This window comes from Etheostoma spectabile, chromosome 12 (genome assembly GCF_008692095.1).
Source record: "Etheostoma spectabile isolate EspeVRDwgs_2016 chromosome 12, UIUC_Espe_1.0, whole genome shotgun sequence".
NCBI lineage: Eukaryota > Metazoa > Chordata > Actinopteri > Perciformes > Percidae > Etheostoma > Etheostoma spectabile.
The window spans coordinates 23002799-23023029 of NC_045744.1; the positions used below are offsets into that span (position 1 = coordinate 23002799).

Consider the following 20231-nt stretch of genomic DNA (forward strand, 5'->3'; position numbering starts at 1 on the left):
CTACTTTCTCCACAGTGGTGATATTTCAGTGGGAGTCTTTCTCCTCCCAGTGGCAGCTCTAGTTTTCACACCTTGTACTGCTCGTTCTGATATTAAAACTTGTGTTGTACTTGCAAGTTGATGCAAGTGTTACATTGATGCACAAAAGAAAATAGAGAAAATGCAACGTCAAAAACAAAGATCAATATTCTACCTTTCTGCTCAACTCTGTTATTATTCTTGGTGGAGTTTTTAAAGTTTTGGCTTTCTACAATATCGGCACACAGAAACTACAGCGTGATTAACGTTAGGAGAACCTTTTAGTAACATGGTTTTGTAACTTTATAAATCACTGGTTTCCATGTTCCTTCCCTTTTCATTTTCCTAAAGCAGTTTGTCACTACATATTTAAAAGAATGGTCGTTTCATATCAGATGTGCCATTAAGAAGGCACATCAGAGGCTATATTTTTGAGGTGTCTTAAGAAATATGGTATGTCTCTTAATTTCTAAAGGAATTCTACCGTTGTACAATTGAGAGTATATTGACAGGTAACATTGTAGTGTGGTTTGGTAGGACTACTTCACATGATCGTAATCTTCTGACAAAGGTGGTCAAAACTGCGTCTAAATCATCGGCGTTCCACTGAACCATTGCAACATATTTACTGGAAACGTAGTACTAAGAAGGCACGTAGTATTATGCAGGATTCTAGTCATCCTGCACACAACCTCTTCTCCCACCTTCCATCAGGGAGACGGTTGCAGAGTATCCCAACGCGCACATCACGTGTAGGGATAGTTTTTATCCTCAGGTAATCAGGTTGTTGAATGATAGCGCAGCAGGAAGGAGGGCTGGGGTCTGTGTTTAGTCACTTAGCCACTGTTTATTTTGGTGGTTAAATGGTTTTATGTTTTTAACCTATATTATTGTTATTGATTGTTACTGTTGACTGATGCTGAGAGAGTGCAATAGGGCATACTGTATTTCATTGCTGTGGTACTTGTACTAAAGTGCATATGACAATACATTTTTGAACTTTTGAACTTTAGAAAGCTTTTTGAAACAAACAGATACAGCGGGATTGTTAATATTTCCAATGTTTGCTTCCATTGATGTAACATGGAAGTAATTGAAAGAACTCCACATGTAAATATATTTGTATTTTTCTTCTAATCTTCACTGCATATTGATTAACACAGAAAATACCCTTTCTCATAAAACAATTGTAACCCATCCTTCTTGTTGCTTCACTCTGAGCACATGTTGCCTTGTTCCCTCCCCCTCACTAATCTGTACGTGTGAAGATGGGTGTAACCACAGTGGATAGGGCAGCAGCTGATTGGTCCTATTCAGTGAATTCAGAGATTTGCAAATTAAAGGAACAAAGGATCGGGTGCTGATTTAAGTCAGAACACAGAGTAACTTCTGTTCAGAGAACACCACCATCCACGTTACGAGGTGCATGGCACAGCAAGAAGTTAAACTGCAACGAGAAACTTCTCTTGTTCGATCTGTCTGGATCTACTGAAGGACCCAGTGACTATTCCCTGTGGACACAGCTACTGCATGAACTGTATTAAACGTAAGTGGAATGGGAGGAGAATCACAGATGCCCCGGTGCAGCCAGACCTTCACACCGAGGCCCATCCTGATGAAAAACACCATGTTAGCAGATTTAGTGGAGCAACTTAAGAAGACTGGACTCCAGGCTGCTCCTGCTGATCACTGCTATGCTGGACCTGAAGATGTAGCCTGTGATATCTGCACTGGGAGAAAACTGAAAGCAGTCAAGTTCTGTCTCATCTGCCTGGCCTCTTTCTGTGAGTTACACCTTCAGCCTCATTATGACTCCCCTGGGTTTAAAAAACACAAGCTGGTGGAGAAGAATCTCCAGGAGAACATCTGCTCTCGTCATGATGAGGTGATGAAGATGTTCTGCCGTATTGATCAGCAGTGTATCTGTTATCTCTGCTCTGTGGATGAACATAAAGGTCACGACACAGTCTCAGCTGCAGCAGAAAGGACTGAGAGGCAGAAAGAGCTCGAGGGGAGTCGAGAACACATCCAGCAGAGAATCCAGGACCGAGAGAAAGATGTGAAGCTGCTTCAGCAGGAGGCGGAGGCCATCAATCTCTCTGCTGATAAAGTAGTGAAGGACAGCAAGAAGATCTTCAATAAGCTGATCCTTTGTATGACCAAAAAACGCTTAGAAATGGAGCAGCAGGTCAGATCACAGCAGGCAACTGAATTGAGTCGAGTCAAAGAGCTTCAGGAGAAGCTGGAGCAGGAGATCACTGAGCTGAAGAGGAAAGACGCTGAGATGAAGAAGCTCTCACACAGAGGATCACAACCAGTTTCTCCACAACTACTCCTCACTGTCACCACTCAGTGAATCTACATCGAGCATCAACTTCCGTCCTCTGTTCTACTTTGAGGATGTGACAGCAACTGTGTCCAACATCCGAGATAAACTACAGGAGCTTTTGAGAAAGAAAAAGACAAAGGTCTCCCTGACAGGGAATACAGTGTTTGGTTTACTGTCAAATTCACAACCAGAGCCCAAGACCAGAGCTGACTTAAAATTTTCACCTGAAGTCAGACTGCTTCAGAGAAGTTTGGAAGATGAACAGCCTCGTTTTCATCAACCAGACAGTGTCAGAAAGAACAGTGTGGCTGGACTCGTGTGGACAGTTGCTACTGGGAGGTGGAGAACAAACGGCATGAAGTTGGTGTAGCAGTCCCACACGAGAATAAAGGCGAGCAGGGTACTCGGGTGACATTGCATGTTTTTACAACAATGTACACACCACCGTCTCAGGTCCTGTGTCTTCCAGAGTAGGAGTGTTCCTGGATCACAGTGCAGGTACTCTGTCCTTCTACAGCGTCTCTGATGACACCATGGCTCTCCTCCACAGAGTCCAGACCACATTCACTCAGCCCCACTATGCTGGACTGGGTTTTTGTTCCACTACCGAGACACTGCAGAGGTCCTAACTCAATTTGTCTCCATAGTTGTTGCTCAAAGCTGATGTTTTGGAAATTCTCACTGCACGTAGATCAGCTGTTAATCAAGGGTAGTACTTATTTTTGTAAATATTTGTATTTTTTTTTTTTTGCTTTATCGATGGGGTGCTTGAACAGACTGAAGGTTTACGTGATGAATAAAAAAACACGAACAAAGAATTTTCTTGTTTTCTTTATTCCAGGGTATCATACAAAGCCCATAGGGAAAATATTAAACATTAGTATAAGAGTATCAAGTAGTTCTCAGTTGAGCCATTACATTTAGCTTGCTATTTCAACTCTATAGCTATACTTTTAGCATATTTTTTCAGAATCAGTGGTGTGTGTGTGTGTGTGGGGGGGGGGATTCACAAACATTGCATGTGTAACTCATGTCTCATTCAATGGGATCAAACATTATTTTCCCTCTAGCCTGTCACTACTCAGGATTATGTTTCCCGAAATAAGGTCTCATTGGGTCCCCCGGGAAAAGAGAGGACTTTGGCTGAATTCTATTTCTCCATCTGACCCTTACCCCTTACCCCTTACCCCTTACCCCTCAGCCCGTGAAACCAAGGGGTAAGGGCTAAGGGTGAAAACATACCCCTATGAAATGGGACACCACTTGGTTACATCACCATACAGAATTGATCACAAACTTCCGAGATGCCGTCTCTGTCTGTCACATGCGTGGGTTTTGACAACAGTGTCTTGTGCATTTATATGTTTATATATTTATATAGTTTTTTATGTTCACTTTGGTGGTGCAGAGGCAGATGTTATCTGTGTAATACTTAGGTCTGTTTGCAATACATACTATGTGTGTTGGATAGCTGTTTCAGTTATCACCGTTGTGAATGTCATTTATGTTCAGAAAAACATTTTAACAAAAATCTGTCTTTTTGCCGATAAATTAAACATAACAGGCAAAAACATTACATTAAATATATTATATTACAGAACCATTATCAACTATTAGAACCATAACTTACATGTCACACACATAAAAAGGCACTCAAATATATAAAACTAAAAAAAAACACACAAACAAACAAATTAACTACAGCTGTTCTGATATTCCAGACCAGTCTGATGCCTGCTGGCCTCATATTTCATCAGTGTCCCATATCAAAACCAACAACAATTTACAACTGCATGAACAGGAATTAATTACAAATGATTACAATAATACAGTACCAATGCAATACTGACTGGGAACAACATGAACACATGATTTAAGAAACTTCTGCTTGTTTTCAGCCCGAAAGTGGATCAGCTGCTGTGTCCTCCTGTGTGATACAGGACGGTATACTGTATGTAAAGCACGTGGTGGTGTGTCATAGACCGTTAAGATTAATATATATATAGTCTATGCGATGTATACAGTCCTTTCTAGGCAGAGAAATGCGGGACTGTTGTTCAAATCCACGTTAACTTTAGCGGTTAGCGATTAGCATTAGTATAGCAAGCTAGCGATTTTTAAAAAGTTTCAGTTAGGAACATGGTTACAAGTATATTTGCACAGGACTGTATAGACCACAAAAGAAGACTTTCATAACTTTTAAATCATCTTTCATAACTTTCTTCTTTTCTTTTTGTTTCTTCTTGATTTTATATACTAAATGCTTCTATCCTATGTGTTTTTTACTGTAACTTTATTTTGCCTATTGGACTGCGGATGGAAATTAGCCCTTGGGCTACAATCTGGCACATTTACGTGTACTGTTGTGCAGGTTCATCAATGTACATTGTTCTGAATTAATAAATAAATAAATAAATAAAATAAAATAAAAATTATTTAAGCCGAAAATACTTACATTTCTGGGTCTCTCTGGTCGATGCGGCAGCCATTGTTGCTTGCTGAACAGTAGCCCTCCTTTGCAAGTGAGCTCGGGTCCTCACTTGGTTTCAAGGGGTATACAGCCCTCGGTCGAAACAGGTATTGGGACACCACTAGGTTCCGCGTGACCGCAGAAAAACAAGGTGAAGGGGTAAGGGGTAAGATAGAGAAAAGGGATTCAGCCTTAGGCTGAATCCCATTCCTTCCCCTTACCCCTTCCCCTTACCCCTTCCCCTACCTTTTGCGCGTTCACGCGGCACCTAGTGCCGGTCCAATACGTATTACGAGCTAGGGGTAGGGCATGGATCAAGGGCTGTATACCCCTACGGATCTAGTGTGGACGCGACCTCACTAGAAAACACACAGGCAGTGTGTGGCTGCTGCATCAACCAGAGAGACACATGAATGTAAGTACTTTCAGCTTTAAATAATTGATTAAAAAGTTACGACAGTCTTGTTTTGTGGTCTATGCAGTCCTGTACATGTGTACCCATGTTCCTAACTGAAACTTTTTAAAAATCGCTAGCTTGCAATGCTAACGCTAATCGCTAACGCTAATCGCTAACGCTAACGTTGAACAGTCCCACATATTTCTGCCTTGAATGGACTGTATAGATCGCATAGATTGTATAGCTAGATATATATTAACGGTCTATGATACATCGCTACGTGCTTAACATATACCGCCCTGTCTCACACAGGAGGACACAGGAGGACACAGCAGCTGATCCAGGTTGGGGCTGCAAACGAGCAGACGTTTCCTAATTCATATGTTCATGTTGTACCCATTCATTATTGCATTGGTAGCCTACTATTATTGTAATAATATTTAATTAATTCCTGTTCATTGTTCATGCACTTGTTATATTGTTGTTGGTTTTGATATGGGACACTGATGATATGTGAGGGGGGGTTACTGGCCAAAAGGCTCCAGACTGGTCTGGAATATCAGAGCAGCTGTAGCTACAACAGTGTAGTGTGTGTGTAGTTTGTTTGTGGTCTTGTGTGTATTTTTTTAGTTTTACACATATGAGTGCCTTTTATTGTGTGCGACATGTTAGTTATGGTTCTAATAGTTGACAATGGTTCTGTAACATTATTTTATGTAACGTTTTTGCCTGTTATGTTCATTTATCACCAATAAAGACAGATTTTTGTCAACAAAATGTTTTTGTGAACATCAATGACATTCAAAACGGTGATAACTGAAACAGATACACACACACCATGTATACAGGGTGTATATGTATGTATATGTACACATGATGCATGTGTATACACATTTGTATTGCAAACAGACCTAAGTACTACACAGATAAGTACTCTGCACTACCAAAGTGAACCTAAAATAACTATAAAATATATAACACTGTTGTCCAAACCCACACAATCAACAGACCTAGACGGCATCTTGGAGGTTTGTGATCAGTACTGTATGGTGATGTCACCAAGTGGTGTCCCAATTCATAGGGGTATGTTTTCACCCCTTACCCCTACCCCTTGGTTTCAAGGGCCAAGGGGTAGGGGTAAGGGCCAAGGGGTAGGGGTAAGGGGAAGGAATGGGATTCAGCCTTAGTCTCTCTATATATTTTGACTGTCTAAGGAATTTAAACAGCTACATTCCTCTGTCATATGAAATAGGTTTCTTTTTGTTCATCATTACATAACCTATTGTTTTTTTGTCAAACACAACTACTGGTTTGGGCTTTGGTAATCTGATACCAGTATGTCATTTAAAAGAAAAATGGTTACATTAGGCACCTTCAAAGTAAATTTCAAGGCATTCAAGTAACCAGTGTGATATTTGAGTAACCTAAAAGGGTTTCTTAAGATCTTTGGGTACCCGATTGCATATTCAAGGCCCTTTGAGTTTGTGTCTGTCTTGAACAGCCTGTTGACGTCCCTCGATGGAGAGATCGTCGGGATCAGGACCGTCCTATTGTCTTTGAAAACGATTCAGGGTGTTGGCCATACACAAGTTGTTATGTTTGCTGGTGGTGATTTGTCTCAGACCCTTTCAGACAGATCACTTAGAAACCTTCTCATCTGTCCCTGAACAATGCAACAAGTACCCCCAACACTCAGACCTGTTTCCACCTACTGCAACAATCAGCCACATACAAAGCCCAGTGAAAAGTGTCCGTTTAATCACTTTTCACAGCACTGACTCAAAAGCAATTTTGATGACTGCATTGAATACATGCTGCTTACACATTGATGCAACAGGATTATACTTTATTATAGTCTAATTATCATTCACAGGGGCCAAATGTCTGCAGAATGAATGCCCTGTGTCTTATATTTAGTCCTTCTTATTTTCGTCATCTGTAAAGCACTTTGTCAGAACAGTTTTAAAAGTGCTGTTTTAATAAAATCAGTTACCCTGCTAGACAGACTAGAGTTAAAAAATTAGCCGACTGGCTAACACTGGCGCATTTACAGTTATGTTGTTTAATGTGCATTGTCCTAATCAAATTAATAAATCTCAACTGTCCTGACAATGGGGTTTCTTATGCAGTTTTGCAGTGTTAGCCTCCACTGTGACCTAAAATTGATCAAAATGACTCCACATTCAAGTAAATATTTCATCTTTGTTCTAATATTTACTTTAGTAGAAAAGTACAGTGAAACTTGCACTGCCCCATTTAGTGCAACCCCCTCCTGCTCAAAACCATGAAAGCTTGATAACTCCTCCCTCTTCTTCCTGATTTCAAACACAGGCAGCTTCACTTTGAGCACATGTTGCCTTGTTCCCTCCAACACACTGATTTCATTTTTTTTTTGCTTTATCGATGGGGTGCTTGAACAGACTGAAGGTTTACGTGATGAATAAAAAAACACGAACAAAGAATTTTCTTGTTTTCTTTATTCCAGGGTATCATACAAAGCCCATAAGGAAAATATTAAACATTAGTATAAGAGTATCAAAGTAGTTCTCAGTTGAGCCATTACATTTAGCTTGCTATTTCAACTCTATAGCTATACTTTTAGCATTTTTTTTCAGAATCAGTGTGTGTGTGTGTGTGTGTGTGGGGGGGGGGATTCACAAACATTGCATGTGTAACTCATGTCTCAATTCAAATGGGATCAAACATTATTTGTCTCTAGCCTGTCACTACTCAGGATTATGTTTCCCGAAATAAGGTCTCATTGGGTCCACCGGAAAGAGAGGGACTTTGGCTGAATCCCATTTCTCCATCTGACCCTTACCCCTTACCCCTTACCCCTTACCCCTCAGCCCGTGAAACCATGGGGTAAGGGCTAAGGGTGAAAACATACCCCTATGAAATGGGACACCACTTGGTTACATCACCATACAGTATTGATCACAAACTTCCGAGATGCCGTCTCTGTCTGTCACATACGTGGGTTTTGACAACAGTGTCTTGTGCATTTATATGTTTATATATTTATACAGTTATTTTATGTTCACTTTGGTGGTGCAGAGGCAGATGTTATCTGTGTAGTACTTAGGTCTGTTTGCAATACATACTATGTGTGTTGGATAGCTGTTTCAGCAGCTGATTTCAAACACAGGCAGCTTCACTTTGAGCACATGTTGCCTTGTTCCCTCCAACACACTGATTTGCATGTGTGAAGATGGGTGTAACCACAGTGGATAGGGCAGCAGCTGATTGGTCCTATTCAGTGAATTCAGAGAATTTGCAAATTAACAGGAACAAAAGGATCGGGTGCTGATTTAAGTCAGAACACAGAGTAACTTCTGTTCAGAGAACACCACCCAGTCACTGTTACGAGGTGCAATGGCACAGCAAGAAGTTAAACTGCAACGAGAAACTTTCTCTTGTTCGATCTGTCTGGATCTACTGAAGGACCCGGTGACTACTCCCTGTGGACACAGCTACTGCATGGACTGTATTAAACGTAAGTGGAATGGGAGGAGAATCCACAGATGCCCCGGGTGCAGCCAGACCTTCACACCGAGGCCCGTCCTGATGAAAAACACCATGTTAGCAGATTTAGTGGAGCAACTTAAGAAGACTGGACTCCAGGCTGCTCCTGCTGATCACTGCTATGCTGGAGCTGAAGATGTGGCCTGTGATGTCTGCACTGGGAGAAAACTGAAAGCAGTCAAGTTCTGTCTCGTCTGCCTGGCCTCTTTCTGTGAGTTACACCTTCAGCCTCATTATGACTCCCCTGGGTTTAAAAAACACAAGCTGGTGGAGAAGAAGCTCCAGGAGAACATCTGCTCTCGTCATGATGAGGTGATGAAGATGTTCTGCCGTACTGATCAGCAGTGTATCTGTTATCTCTGCTCTGTGGATGAACATAAAGGTCACCACACAGTCTCAGCTGCAGCAGAAAGGACTGAGAGGCAGAAAGAGCTCGAGGGGAGTCGAGAACACATCCAGCAGAGAATCCAGGACAGAGAGAAAGATGTGAAGCTGCTTCAACAGCAGGTGGAGGCTACGAATCGCTCTGCTGATAAAGTAGTGGAGGACAGCGAGAAGGTCTTCACTGAGTTGATCCTTTGTATGACCAAAAAACGCTTAGATATGGAGCAGCAGGTCAGATCACAGCAGGCAACTGAATTGAGTCGAGTCAAAGAGCTTAAGGAGAAGCTGGAGCAGGAGCTGAAGAGGAAAGACGCTGAGATGAAGAAGCTCTCACACACAGAGGATCACAACCAGTTTCTCCACAACTACTCCTCACTGTCACCACTCAGTGGATCTACAGACCCCCGCAGCATAGATCTCTGTCATCAGCGCTACTTTGAGGATGTGACAGCATCTGTGTCCGAAATCAGAGATAAACTACAGGAGCTTTTGAGAAAGAAAAAGACAAACGTCTCCCTGACAGGGAATACAGTGTTTGGTTTACTTTCAAATTCACAACCAGAGCCCAAGACCAGAGCTGACTTCTTACAATATTCACGTGAAATCACACTGGATCCAAACACAGCGCACGGAGGTTTGTTATTAACTGAGGGGAACAGAAAAGCAACGGTTTTGCAAGATGTGCAGCCTCGTCCTCTTCACCCAGACAGATTCAGTGAATGGATTCAGGTCCTGAGTAAGGAGAGTCTGACTGGACGTTGCTACTGGGAGGTGGAGAAGAAACGGCATGAAGTTGGTGTAGCAGTCGCATACGAGAACAACAGACGAGCAGGGCACTCGGGTGACATAGCATTTGGACACAATGACAAATCTTGGGCATTAGAATGCGACAAAAAAGGGTATACATTTTTTTACAACAATGTACACACCACCGTCTCAGGTCCTCTGTCCTCTAAAATAGGAGTGTACCTGGATCACAGTGCAGGTACTCTGTCCTTCTACAGCGTCTCTGAAACCATGACTCTCCTCCACAGAGTCCGGGCCATATTCACTCAGCCGCTCTACGCTGGACTGGGTTTTTATTCCACTACTGGAGACACTGCAGAGCTGTGTAAACTCAAGTAAACAGAACTAATTTAAGGGTTAAATTCTGTTTTTTAACCTCCTAACTAAATTTGTCTCCATATTTGTTGATTGTTGTGGAAATTCTCACTGCACTTAGATCAGCTATCAATCAAGGACATTTGGTAATTAGTTGTATTATTGTTATTTTTTGCTTTACCGATACCCTGAAGGTTTACATAAACAAACATGAACAAAGCATTTTCTTGTTTTCTTTAATCCATGGTATCACACAAAGCCCACTGGGAAAATCAGAGTATAACTGAGGTCGTTCTCAAGAAATACCAAGAAGTATAGTGTTCATTTTTAGAGCAGAAGATCATTTAGTTAAGTAGTGTTACCAGGCTTCATGATAGGATCATGGGTAACATAGAAAGTGGGTTATAGTATACTTAACTAATATAGTTGGGATCAGCCAAAGGCAAATAACTTTTTTTTAAATTTAGTATTCAGTGGTTCCCAACTTTTTAGGTCTAAAGTATCCCACAGTCCTCTCAGATGAATTCACGTAGCCCTTCATTCATTTCCAATGTACTGTATGTTTATAGATGTACAACACTGGATATGCAATACTTTTTCAACCATTTATCCATTACCTTTAGCTAACTAAAGTAAATACTAAAGCCATTGTCTTAAGCGAACTGTATGTCAACTGTAGCTATTACATTTAACTTACTATTTCAACTCTATAGCTTTACTTTTAGCTATTTTTTCAACTCTTTAGCCGTCTTTCTTGGCTAACTACTTCCACTGTTTATTCATACTTTTAGCTAATTTAATTTATAAGTGTAGCCAATATCTTAGGTGAACTGTTTCAACTGTTTACCCAATACTTTTAGCTAACTATGTAGTCACTGCTGTTAGCTAACTACTTCAACTGTTTAGCCATACTTTTAGCTAACTACGTGTTTAAACTTCAGTGCGTGATATCAAACTAGCTTTCAAACACTCTTACATAACTGCAGCAGATAGTGTTCGGTGTTACATTTGATACATTCACAAACATTGCATGTGTAATTCATGTCTCAATTCAAATGGGATCAAACATTATTTGTCTCTAGCCTGTCACTACTCCGGCCTTTCTGTCATATCAAAGAGGTTTCTCTTTGCTCATAATATAACCTATTGTTTTTGTCCAACACAACTACTGGTTTAGGCTCTGATAATTTGATCTATGATTTTAAATTAAAAAGGTTACTCGAATCCCCTTCTAAGTAATTTTAAGGCATTCGAGTTACCAGTGTGATATTTAAGTAACCTTAAAGGGTTTCTGGAAGCATCTCAATTATATTTTTAAGATCTTTGGGTACCCCATTCGTTTTTTAAGAAACCTTTGAGTTTGTGTCTGTCTTGAACAGCCTGTTGACGTCCCTCGATGGAGAGATCGTCGGGATCAGGACCGTCCTATTGTCTTTGAAAACGATTCAGGGTGTTGGCCATACACAAGTTGTTATGTTTGCTGGTGGTGATTTGTCTCAGACCCTTTCAGACAGATCACTTAGAAACCTTCTCATCTGTCCCTGAACAATGCAACAAGTCTCCCCAACACTCAGACCTGTTTCCACCTACTGCAACAATCAGCCACAAACAAAGCCCAGACAAAAGTGTCCGTTTAATAACCTTTTCCCAACTATGACATAATAAGCTCAAAATCAGGTTTGATGACTGCATTGAAAGTATGCTGCTTGCACATTGATGCAACAGGATTATACTTTATTATAGTCTAACTATTATTCACAGGGCCAAATGTCTGCAGAAAGAATGCCACGTGTCTTTTATTACTCCTCTTATGTCGTCTGTAAAGCACGTTTTAAGAACATTTTTAAAAGTGCCGTTTCAATAAAATCAGTTACCCTGCTGGTAACAAACAGACACAGTGTTTGTCTTGATGTGAGGAAGCTGTCCTTCCAGAGAGAATAAATACAGGAATGCTAGGTAACTCGGACTAGAGTTAAAAAATTAGCCGACTGGCTAACACTGGTGCATTTACAGAAATGTTGATTAATGTGCATTAATCCTAATCAAATTAATAAATCTCAAGGAATATAAAAAACGAGTGTGACTCGTGTGAACAAACTGACACAGTGTGTTATTACATCTGTTTAAACGTCAATTTGAATGTTATTTGGTTTTGGACATGTCTCCCTGCAGTGAACATCACACCAGGTTAAAATGTGAAAACGGATGCCCGACACCAGAGGGCGCCTTCATCCTGTTTACCAGACATGTAGTGGCGGTTGAACAATCTTAGTTTAGACCAGTGATTCTTAAACCTTTATCAAAATGTCCCCCTTTTGATATGTTTCTTTAAGCCCAGTACCCCCTGACCAGCGCTAATCATTTTGGGTAGAAAATAAGTCAAAATAAAGAGGAACAGTCCAGCGCTGTCAGCGATAGATTTACTTGTAACTTGAAAAAAAAGCATTTTGTTTTTTGTGATCAAATATTTTTAGTTATTTATATTTAAACAATTAACAAACAATACACCAGGACATAGGAACGCGTCCCAGGACCAAAGAGAAATTAAAAAAATTTAAAAATGAGATGGGGAGGGGGGAGACCATCTAACACAAACTAGTGTAAAAGGTGTTGACAAAAGAGACATAAGCATAAGATGTTTAATTTTGACGGGAAGACAAGGTGAATTAGAAAGAGCTACGTATACAAGTCTTGAACACACTATCTCTCTCAAACTGCTCCTCTTCCTGGTAGAAACCATAGCTTGTAACCCTCCCTCCTCTTCCTGGTCTCAAGCCCAGTGAACTCCTCTCTGTCATATGTGGTGTTGGTCCTCCCTTTAGATCTACAGTTGTAAGCTGGGAGGAACCAACATGTAGTGAAGTGCAGGAGCTGACGGGCCCCATTCACTGCAGAACACATGCTCTATAGATCACAGACTCAAACTACTTTCAATTCCCAGGAAGTGAAACTCAGACAGGCGTTGTCTCTGAGAGCAGAAATGGCGCAGCAAGGAGTTCAGCTGGACCGGAAACTTCTCTTGTTCGATCTGTCTGGATCTCTGAAGGATCCGGTGGGCTATTCCCTGTGGACACAGCTACTGCATGAACTGTATTAAAGAGTTCTGGATGGAGAGGATGAGAAGAAAATCTACAGCTGTCCTCAGTGTAGGAGGACCTTCACACAGAGGCTGTTGTTGTCAAAAACACCATGTTAGCAGTTCTAGTGGAGGAGCTGAAGAAGACTGGACTCCAGTGCTGGGGTTGATCACTGCTATGCTGGACCTGGAGATGTGGCCTGTGATGTCTGCACTAGGAGAAAACTGAAAGCAGTCAAGTCCTGTCTGGTGGTCTGGTCTCTTACTGGATCAACACCTTTATTTCCATAATGATGTGGCTCCATTCAAGAAACACAAGCTGGTGGAACCTTCCAAGAATCTCCAGGAGAACATCTGCTCGTCATGATGAGGTGATGAAGATGTTCTGCCGTATGATCAGCAGTGTATCTGTTATCTCTGCTCTGTGGATGAACATAAAGGCCACGACACAGTCTCAGCGCAGCAGAAAGGACTGAGAGGCAGAAAGAGCTCGAGGGGAGTCGAGAAACACCTCCAGCAGAGAATCCAGGACAGAGAGAAAGATGTGAAGCGTGCTTCAAAGGAGGTGGAGGCCACAATCTCTCTGCTGATACATCAGTGGAGGACAGCAAGAAGATCTTCACTGAGCTGATCCGTCTCTTGGAGAAAAGAAGCTCTGATGTGGAGCAGATGGTCCGAGTTCAGCAGAAAAAGTGAGTGAGTCGAGTCAAAGAGCTTCAGGAGAAGCTGGAGCAGGAGATCACTGAGCTGAAGAGGAAAGACGCTGAGATGAAGAAGCTCTCAGCACACAGAGGATCACAACCGTTTCTCCACAACTACTCCTCACTGTCACACTCAGTGAATCTAAAGACCCCCCCAGCATAGATCTCCGTCCTCTGCGCTACTTTGAGGATGTGACAGCAGCGTGTCAGAAGCCAGAGATAAACTACAGGAGCTTCTAAATGAGAAATGGACAAACATCTCACTGACTGTGACTGAAGTGGATGTTTTACTGTCACAACCAGAGCCCAAGACCAGAGATGACTTCCTTAAATATACACGTGAACTCACACTGGATCCAAACACAGCAAACAGACGCCTGTTATTATCTGAGGGGAACAAAAAAGCAACATCAGTAAAACGACGACAGTCTTATCCTAGTCACCCAGACAGATTTACTAACAGGTGTCAGGTCCTGAGTAGAGAGAGTCTGACTGGACGTAGTTACTGGGAGGTGGAGTGGAGCGGAGGAGGGATTCATGTAGCAGTCGCATACAGAGATATCAGCAGAGTAGGGGAGTTGGGTGAATTTGGACAAAATGAAATGTCCTGGGTTTTAATATGTGACAGACAGCGTTACTACTTTTGTTACAACAAAGTCCGCAGTTCCCTCTCAGGTCCTGTGTCCTCCAGACTAGGAGTGTACCTGGATCACAGGGCAGGTACTCTGTCCTTCTACAGCGTCTCTAATGACACCATGACCCTCCTCCACAGAGTCCAGACCACGTTCACTCAGCCGCTCTACGCTGGACTACGGCTCTGTTATGGTTATGGAGACACTGCTGAGTTCTGTAAACTGAAATAGACAGAAGTCATTTAAGGGTTAATTTCTGTCTTTTAACTCTTAAATGTATTTAGTCTCCATGTTTGTTGCTGAGAGCTGGTTGTTGGGGCCTTTCTTCACTGCACAGAGATCAGCTGTCAATCAAACATGATGGGATGTCCTTTCACATCTTCTCATTGGTCGTGTAAATGTTTGAGTCTCTTAAGGTGGCGCTACTTCCTGTCTGTGTAGCCATGGAGACGATCCCTGATTCTCCTGATGTTAGTTGATTTGAACTGAACATGTCAACTTCTCTGTTGATGAATATTTGTATTGATTTATTTGTAGCTTGTTGTTTCTCTTCCACTGCATGAGTCTGAAGAGAGAAAGCACCAGACCTCCTTTATCAGAGATATTTTCTTCTTTGTGTACATTTTAAAGAATCTGTAATCAAATTGATTTTTTTGGTTTTTGTTTGGCAGACCAAATGTTGTTGTTGTCACATGGTATTATAGAAACTGTATGATTCTGATGATAATCAATGAGAGGGAATAAGAATCAAACAAGGTGATGGTTGTTGATGAAGTTAATCTGTTAACATTGAACAGACGTTGCTGATGGGATGTTGAACAGACTGAAGGTTTACATGATGAATAAACTAACATGAACAAAGTCTTTTCTTCTTGTCTTTATTCCAGATTATCAAACAAAGCTGAAGGGGAAAATGTGAAACTGATCTGAGAGTATAACTGAGGTAGTTTTCCTCCTGAAACACCACAAAGTCCAGTGTTCATGTTCCAAGTCCGTCAGTCTCCGTCCTTTCTCCTTTTCTCACTAAAACAGGTAAAGTCCCAGAGCAACGAGCAGTTTTCCATCCCTTGTTATCAACATTTTCTCTGGGCACCGAGCCAATGAAGAGGATTTATTACACATACTTAAAGGTTCTAAAAACACATAAGATATATATTGTGTACCTGATTCTTTACATTTGGTTACAAGTATTGTAACGTTGTTTAACCCTCATGTTGTCCTCAGGTCAAATTGACCCGTTGTCCTATATCAATGTTCTTTTAATTTACCCAAAATAACATGATTGATTCAACACAACGCTCTTTGGCAAGTACACATCTCTACTTTCATTAATTTTGGGGCGTCTGATTCAATTTTATAGCATTTGGAGAAAATCCTTGAAGTGGTTTTGAAATAGTATTGAGTAAAAGTTGACATATTCCAGTCTGTGATTATCCATCAACATCAAATTCCTTTAATTTTAGTCGAAATAATTCCTAATTTTTGCTTTTCTAACTCAAAAACTCAAAGGTATCATTTCCTATAAATGAGGTTTATTGACCATAAATTCCAAAAATAACTGTAAAACTGAAGTTAATAAGTTAGTGTTATGTAGTGTTGAAAACGTCAAAAAAAGTGACAAACATTGAAAAAAAGTGTCTAAAGTGTTGAAAAAAGGGACAAAAACATAAGAAAAAGTTAAAAACATTGAAAAAAAGCATCAACAAAAAGTGTTGATTTTCAATTTTGATGGGAAGACAACAGGAGGGTTAATCAAAACTGTAGAAGTCAGAGAGATTTTAACATTTAGCTTCCAATCTCACATTCCCAAATACTATTTACAACCTAGCAGCTGAAACTCTTCTCTCCTATGTTCCCCATGGGACCTGAATCCAGCATCAGTGTAACAGAGTGGGACTCATATGAAAAAGCTGACACAGTGTGATATTACATCTGTTTAAATGTCTCTTTACAGATGTTATTTGACGTTTTGGACGTGTCTTCCTGCAGTGAGCATCACACCAGGTTAAAATGTGAAAACTGATCCACAACAAAGACGTAGTGGAGGTTAAAGCACCACGACTGTCTACACTTTTAGTTCAGTCTGTACTCTGCCCTTATAATAAAGACCGTAATCTCCAGTGTTTGACATTTGACAGATAGTGAGGGCTGCTTGTTATTCGTCACTTATTTTAGCTTCAGCCTGCCGTTGCTAAAGTTCAGGTTCACTAGTGTGTGTTACTTTTAACACTGACGCTTTTAACAATAAACCTTAAACACTTCACTCATATGAGAGAACAGCACGGCTAAAGCTGGTTCCTTGTGTCATTACTGGAAGGATATAACACTGTAAATGCTCCATGTCTCCAACTTAACAGCAGAGGGAAATGATGTGGTGCATTCAGGTCCTGTTGGGATTCAGAGTTGTGACAAGTAATCAACTACATTTATTAGTTTAAATGCATCCAACATGTTAAATATAGGCATTAAAAACGTTAACCAAACTGTGTTTTAGGAGAACAGAAGAAATCATTTTGAGAAAGCAGTCTCCAAAGCCTCTGATTCTAAGAGGAGTTTACATCCTAAGAGCTAAAAGTGAAACTCTAAAAGAGAGTTTTTAAATAAGAAAAGGGCAATGTAAACAAGTGAGAACACACTGTATCTTTCACACGGCTTGTCCTCATGGAATGAGCCATAGCTGGGAAACCCTCCCTCCTCTTCCTGGTAGAAACCATAGCTTGGTAACCCCTCCCTCCTCTTCCTGGTAGAAACCATAGCTTGGTAACCCCTCCCTCCTCTTCCTGGTAGAAACCATAGCTTGGTAACCCCTCCCTCCTCTTCCTGCTCTCAAGCCCAGTGAACTCCTCTCTGTCCATATGTGGTGTTGGTCCCTCCCCTTTAGATCTACAGTTGTAAGCTGGGAGGAACCAACATGTAGTGAAGTGCAGGAGCTGACGGGCCCCATTCACTGCAGAAACACATGCTCTATAGATCACAGCTCAAACTTCTTTCATTTTCTAGAAAGTGAAACTCAGACAGGAGTTGTCTCTGAGAGCAGAAATGGCGCAGCAAGGAGTTCAGCTGGACCGGGAAACTTTCTCTTGTTCGATCTGTCTGGATCTCCTGAAGGATCCGGTGACTATTCCCTGTGGACACAGCTACTGCATGAACTGTATTAAAGAGTTCTGGGATGGAGAGGATGAGAAGAAAATCTACAGCTGTCCTCAGTGTAGGGAGACCTTCACACAGAGGCCTGTTGTTGTTAAAAGCACCATGTTAGCAGTTCTAGTGGAGGAGCTGAAGAAGACTGGACTCCAGGCTGCTCCTGCTGATCACTGCTATGCTGGACCTGAAGATGTGGCTTGTGATGTCTGCACTGGGAGAAAACTGAAAGCAGTCAAGTCCTGTCTGGCGTGTCTGGTCTCTTACTGCAAGAAACACCTTCAGACTCATTATGACTGTGCTGCGTTTGAGAAACACAAGCTGGTGGAGCCCTCCAAGAATCTCCAGGAGAACATCTGCTCTCGTCATGATGAGGTGATGAAGATGTTCTGCCGTACTGATCAGCAGTGTATCTGTTATCTCTGCTCTGTGGATGAACATCAAGGCCACCACACAGTCTCAGCTGCAGCAGAAAGGACTGAGAGGCAGAAAGAGCTCGAGGGGAGTCGAGAAAACATCCAGCAGAGAATCCAGGACCGAGAGAAAGATGTGATGCTGCTTCAACAGGAGGTGGAGGCCATCAATCTCTCTGCTGATAAAGCAGTGGGGGACAGCAAGAAGATCTTCACTGAGCTGATCCGTCTCATGGAGAAAAGAAGCTCTGATGTGGAGCAGATGGTCCGAGTTCAGCAGAAAAGTGAAGTGAGTCGAGTCAAAGAGCTTCAGGAGAAGCTGGAGCAGGAGATCACTGAGCTGAAGAGGAAAGACGCTGAGATGAAGAAGCTCTCAGACACAGAGGATCACAACCAGTTTCTCCACAACTACTCCTCACTGTCACCACTCAGTGGATCTACATCCAGCATCAATATCCGTCCTCTGCGCTACTTTGAGGATGTGACAGCAGCCGTGTCGGAAGCCAGAGATAAACTACAGGAGCTTCTAAATGAGAAATGGACAAACATCTCACTGACTGTGACTGACGTGGATGTTTTACTGTCACAACCAGAGTCCAGAGATGACTTCCTTAAATATTCATGTGAACTCACACTGGATCCAAACACAGCACACACACAGCTGTTATTATCTGAGGGGAACAGAAAAGCAACAGTAACACAAGCCCAACAGTCTTATCCTAGTCACCCAGACAGATTTACTGATCATTGGCAGGTCCTGAGTAGAGAGAGTCTGACTGGACGTAGTTACTGGGAGGTGGAGTGGAGCGGAGACGGGATTCATGTAGCAGTCACATACAGAGATATCAGCAGAACAGGTGTATTTGGACAAAATGAAATGTCCTGGGTTTTAATATGTGACAGACAGCGTTACTACTTTTGGTACAACAAAGTCCGCAGTTCCCTCTCAGGTCCTGTGTCCTCCAGACTAGGAGTGTACCTGGATCACAGGGCAGGTACTCTGTCCTTCTACAGCGTCTCTGATGACACCATGACCCTCCTCCACAGAGTCCAGACCACGTTCACCCAGCCCCTCTACGCTGGACTACAGTTCTATTATAATTATGGAGACAGTGCTGAGTTCTGTAAACTGAAATAGACAGAAGTCATTTAAGGGTTAATTTCTGTCTTTTAACTCTTAAATGTCTTTAGTCTCCATGTTTGTTGCTGAGAGCTGGTTGTTGGGGCCTTTCTTCACTGCACAGAGATCAGCTGTCAATCAAACATGATGGGATGTCCTTTGACATCTTCTCATTGGTTGTGTAAATGTTTGAGTTTCTTTAGGTGGCGCTACTTCCTGTCTGTGTAGCCATGGAGACGATCCCTGATTCTCCTGATGTTAGTTGATTTGAACTGAACATGTCAACTTCTCTGTTTGATGAATATTTGTATTGATTTATTTGTAGCTTGTTGTTTCTCTTCCACTGCATGAGTCTGAAGAGAGAAAGCACCAGACCTCCTTTATCAGAGATATTTCTTCTTTGTGTACATTTTTAAAGAAATCTGTAATCAAATTTGATTTTTTTGTTTTTGTTTGGCAGACCAAATGTTGTTGTTGTCACATGGTATTATAGAACTGTATTGATTCTGATGATAATCAATGAGAGGGATAAGAATCAAACAAGGTGATGGTGTTGATGAAGTTAATCTGTTAACATTGAACAGACGTTGCTGATGGGATGTTGAACAGACTGAAGGTTTACATGATGAATAAACTAACATGAACAAAGTCTTTTCTTCTTGTCTTTATTCCAGATTATCAAACAAAGCTGAAGGAGAAAATGTGAAACTGATCTGAGAGTATAACTGAGGTAGTTTTCCTCCTCACAAAGCAGTGTTCATGTTTAGAGTCAGCCAGTCTCAATCCTTTCTACCTTTCTCACTAAAACAGCTTTTAGAGAAATGAGCAGTTTTCTGTCACTTCTTGCTTTTTAAACCTACATTTTCTTTGTGCCCTGAGTCAATAAAAGAATCAGAATCAGAACCAGAATCAGCTTTATTTGCC

General features: G+C 41.5%; 1 protein-coding gene and 1 pseudogene across 1 annotated transcript; both read left to right on the top strand.

Annotated features, from left to right (window-relative positions):
• Positions 1 to 1444: 1444 nt before the first annotated feature.
• Positions 1445 to 2976, top strand: LOC116699346 (E3 ubiquitin/ISG15 ligase TRIM25-like; annotated as a pseudogene).
• Positions 2977 to 8547: 5571 nt separating this feature from the next.
• Positions 8548 to 19957, top strand: LOC116699347 (E3 ubiquitin/ISG15 ligase TRIM25-like). Its single transcript, XM_032531881.1, is given in 7 exon segments — positions 8548 to 9297; positions 13916 to 14129; positions 14132 to 14197; positions 14200 to 14861; positions 16588 to 16621; positions 17561 to 17599; positions 17644 to 19957. Coding segments are annotated over 7 exon segments (3405 nt in total). The 5' UTR covers positions 8548 to 8589; the 3' UTR covers positions 19326 to 19957.
• Positions 19958 to 20231: the final 274 nt, after the last annotated feature.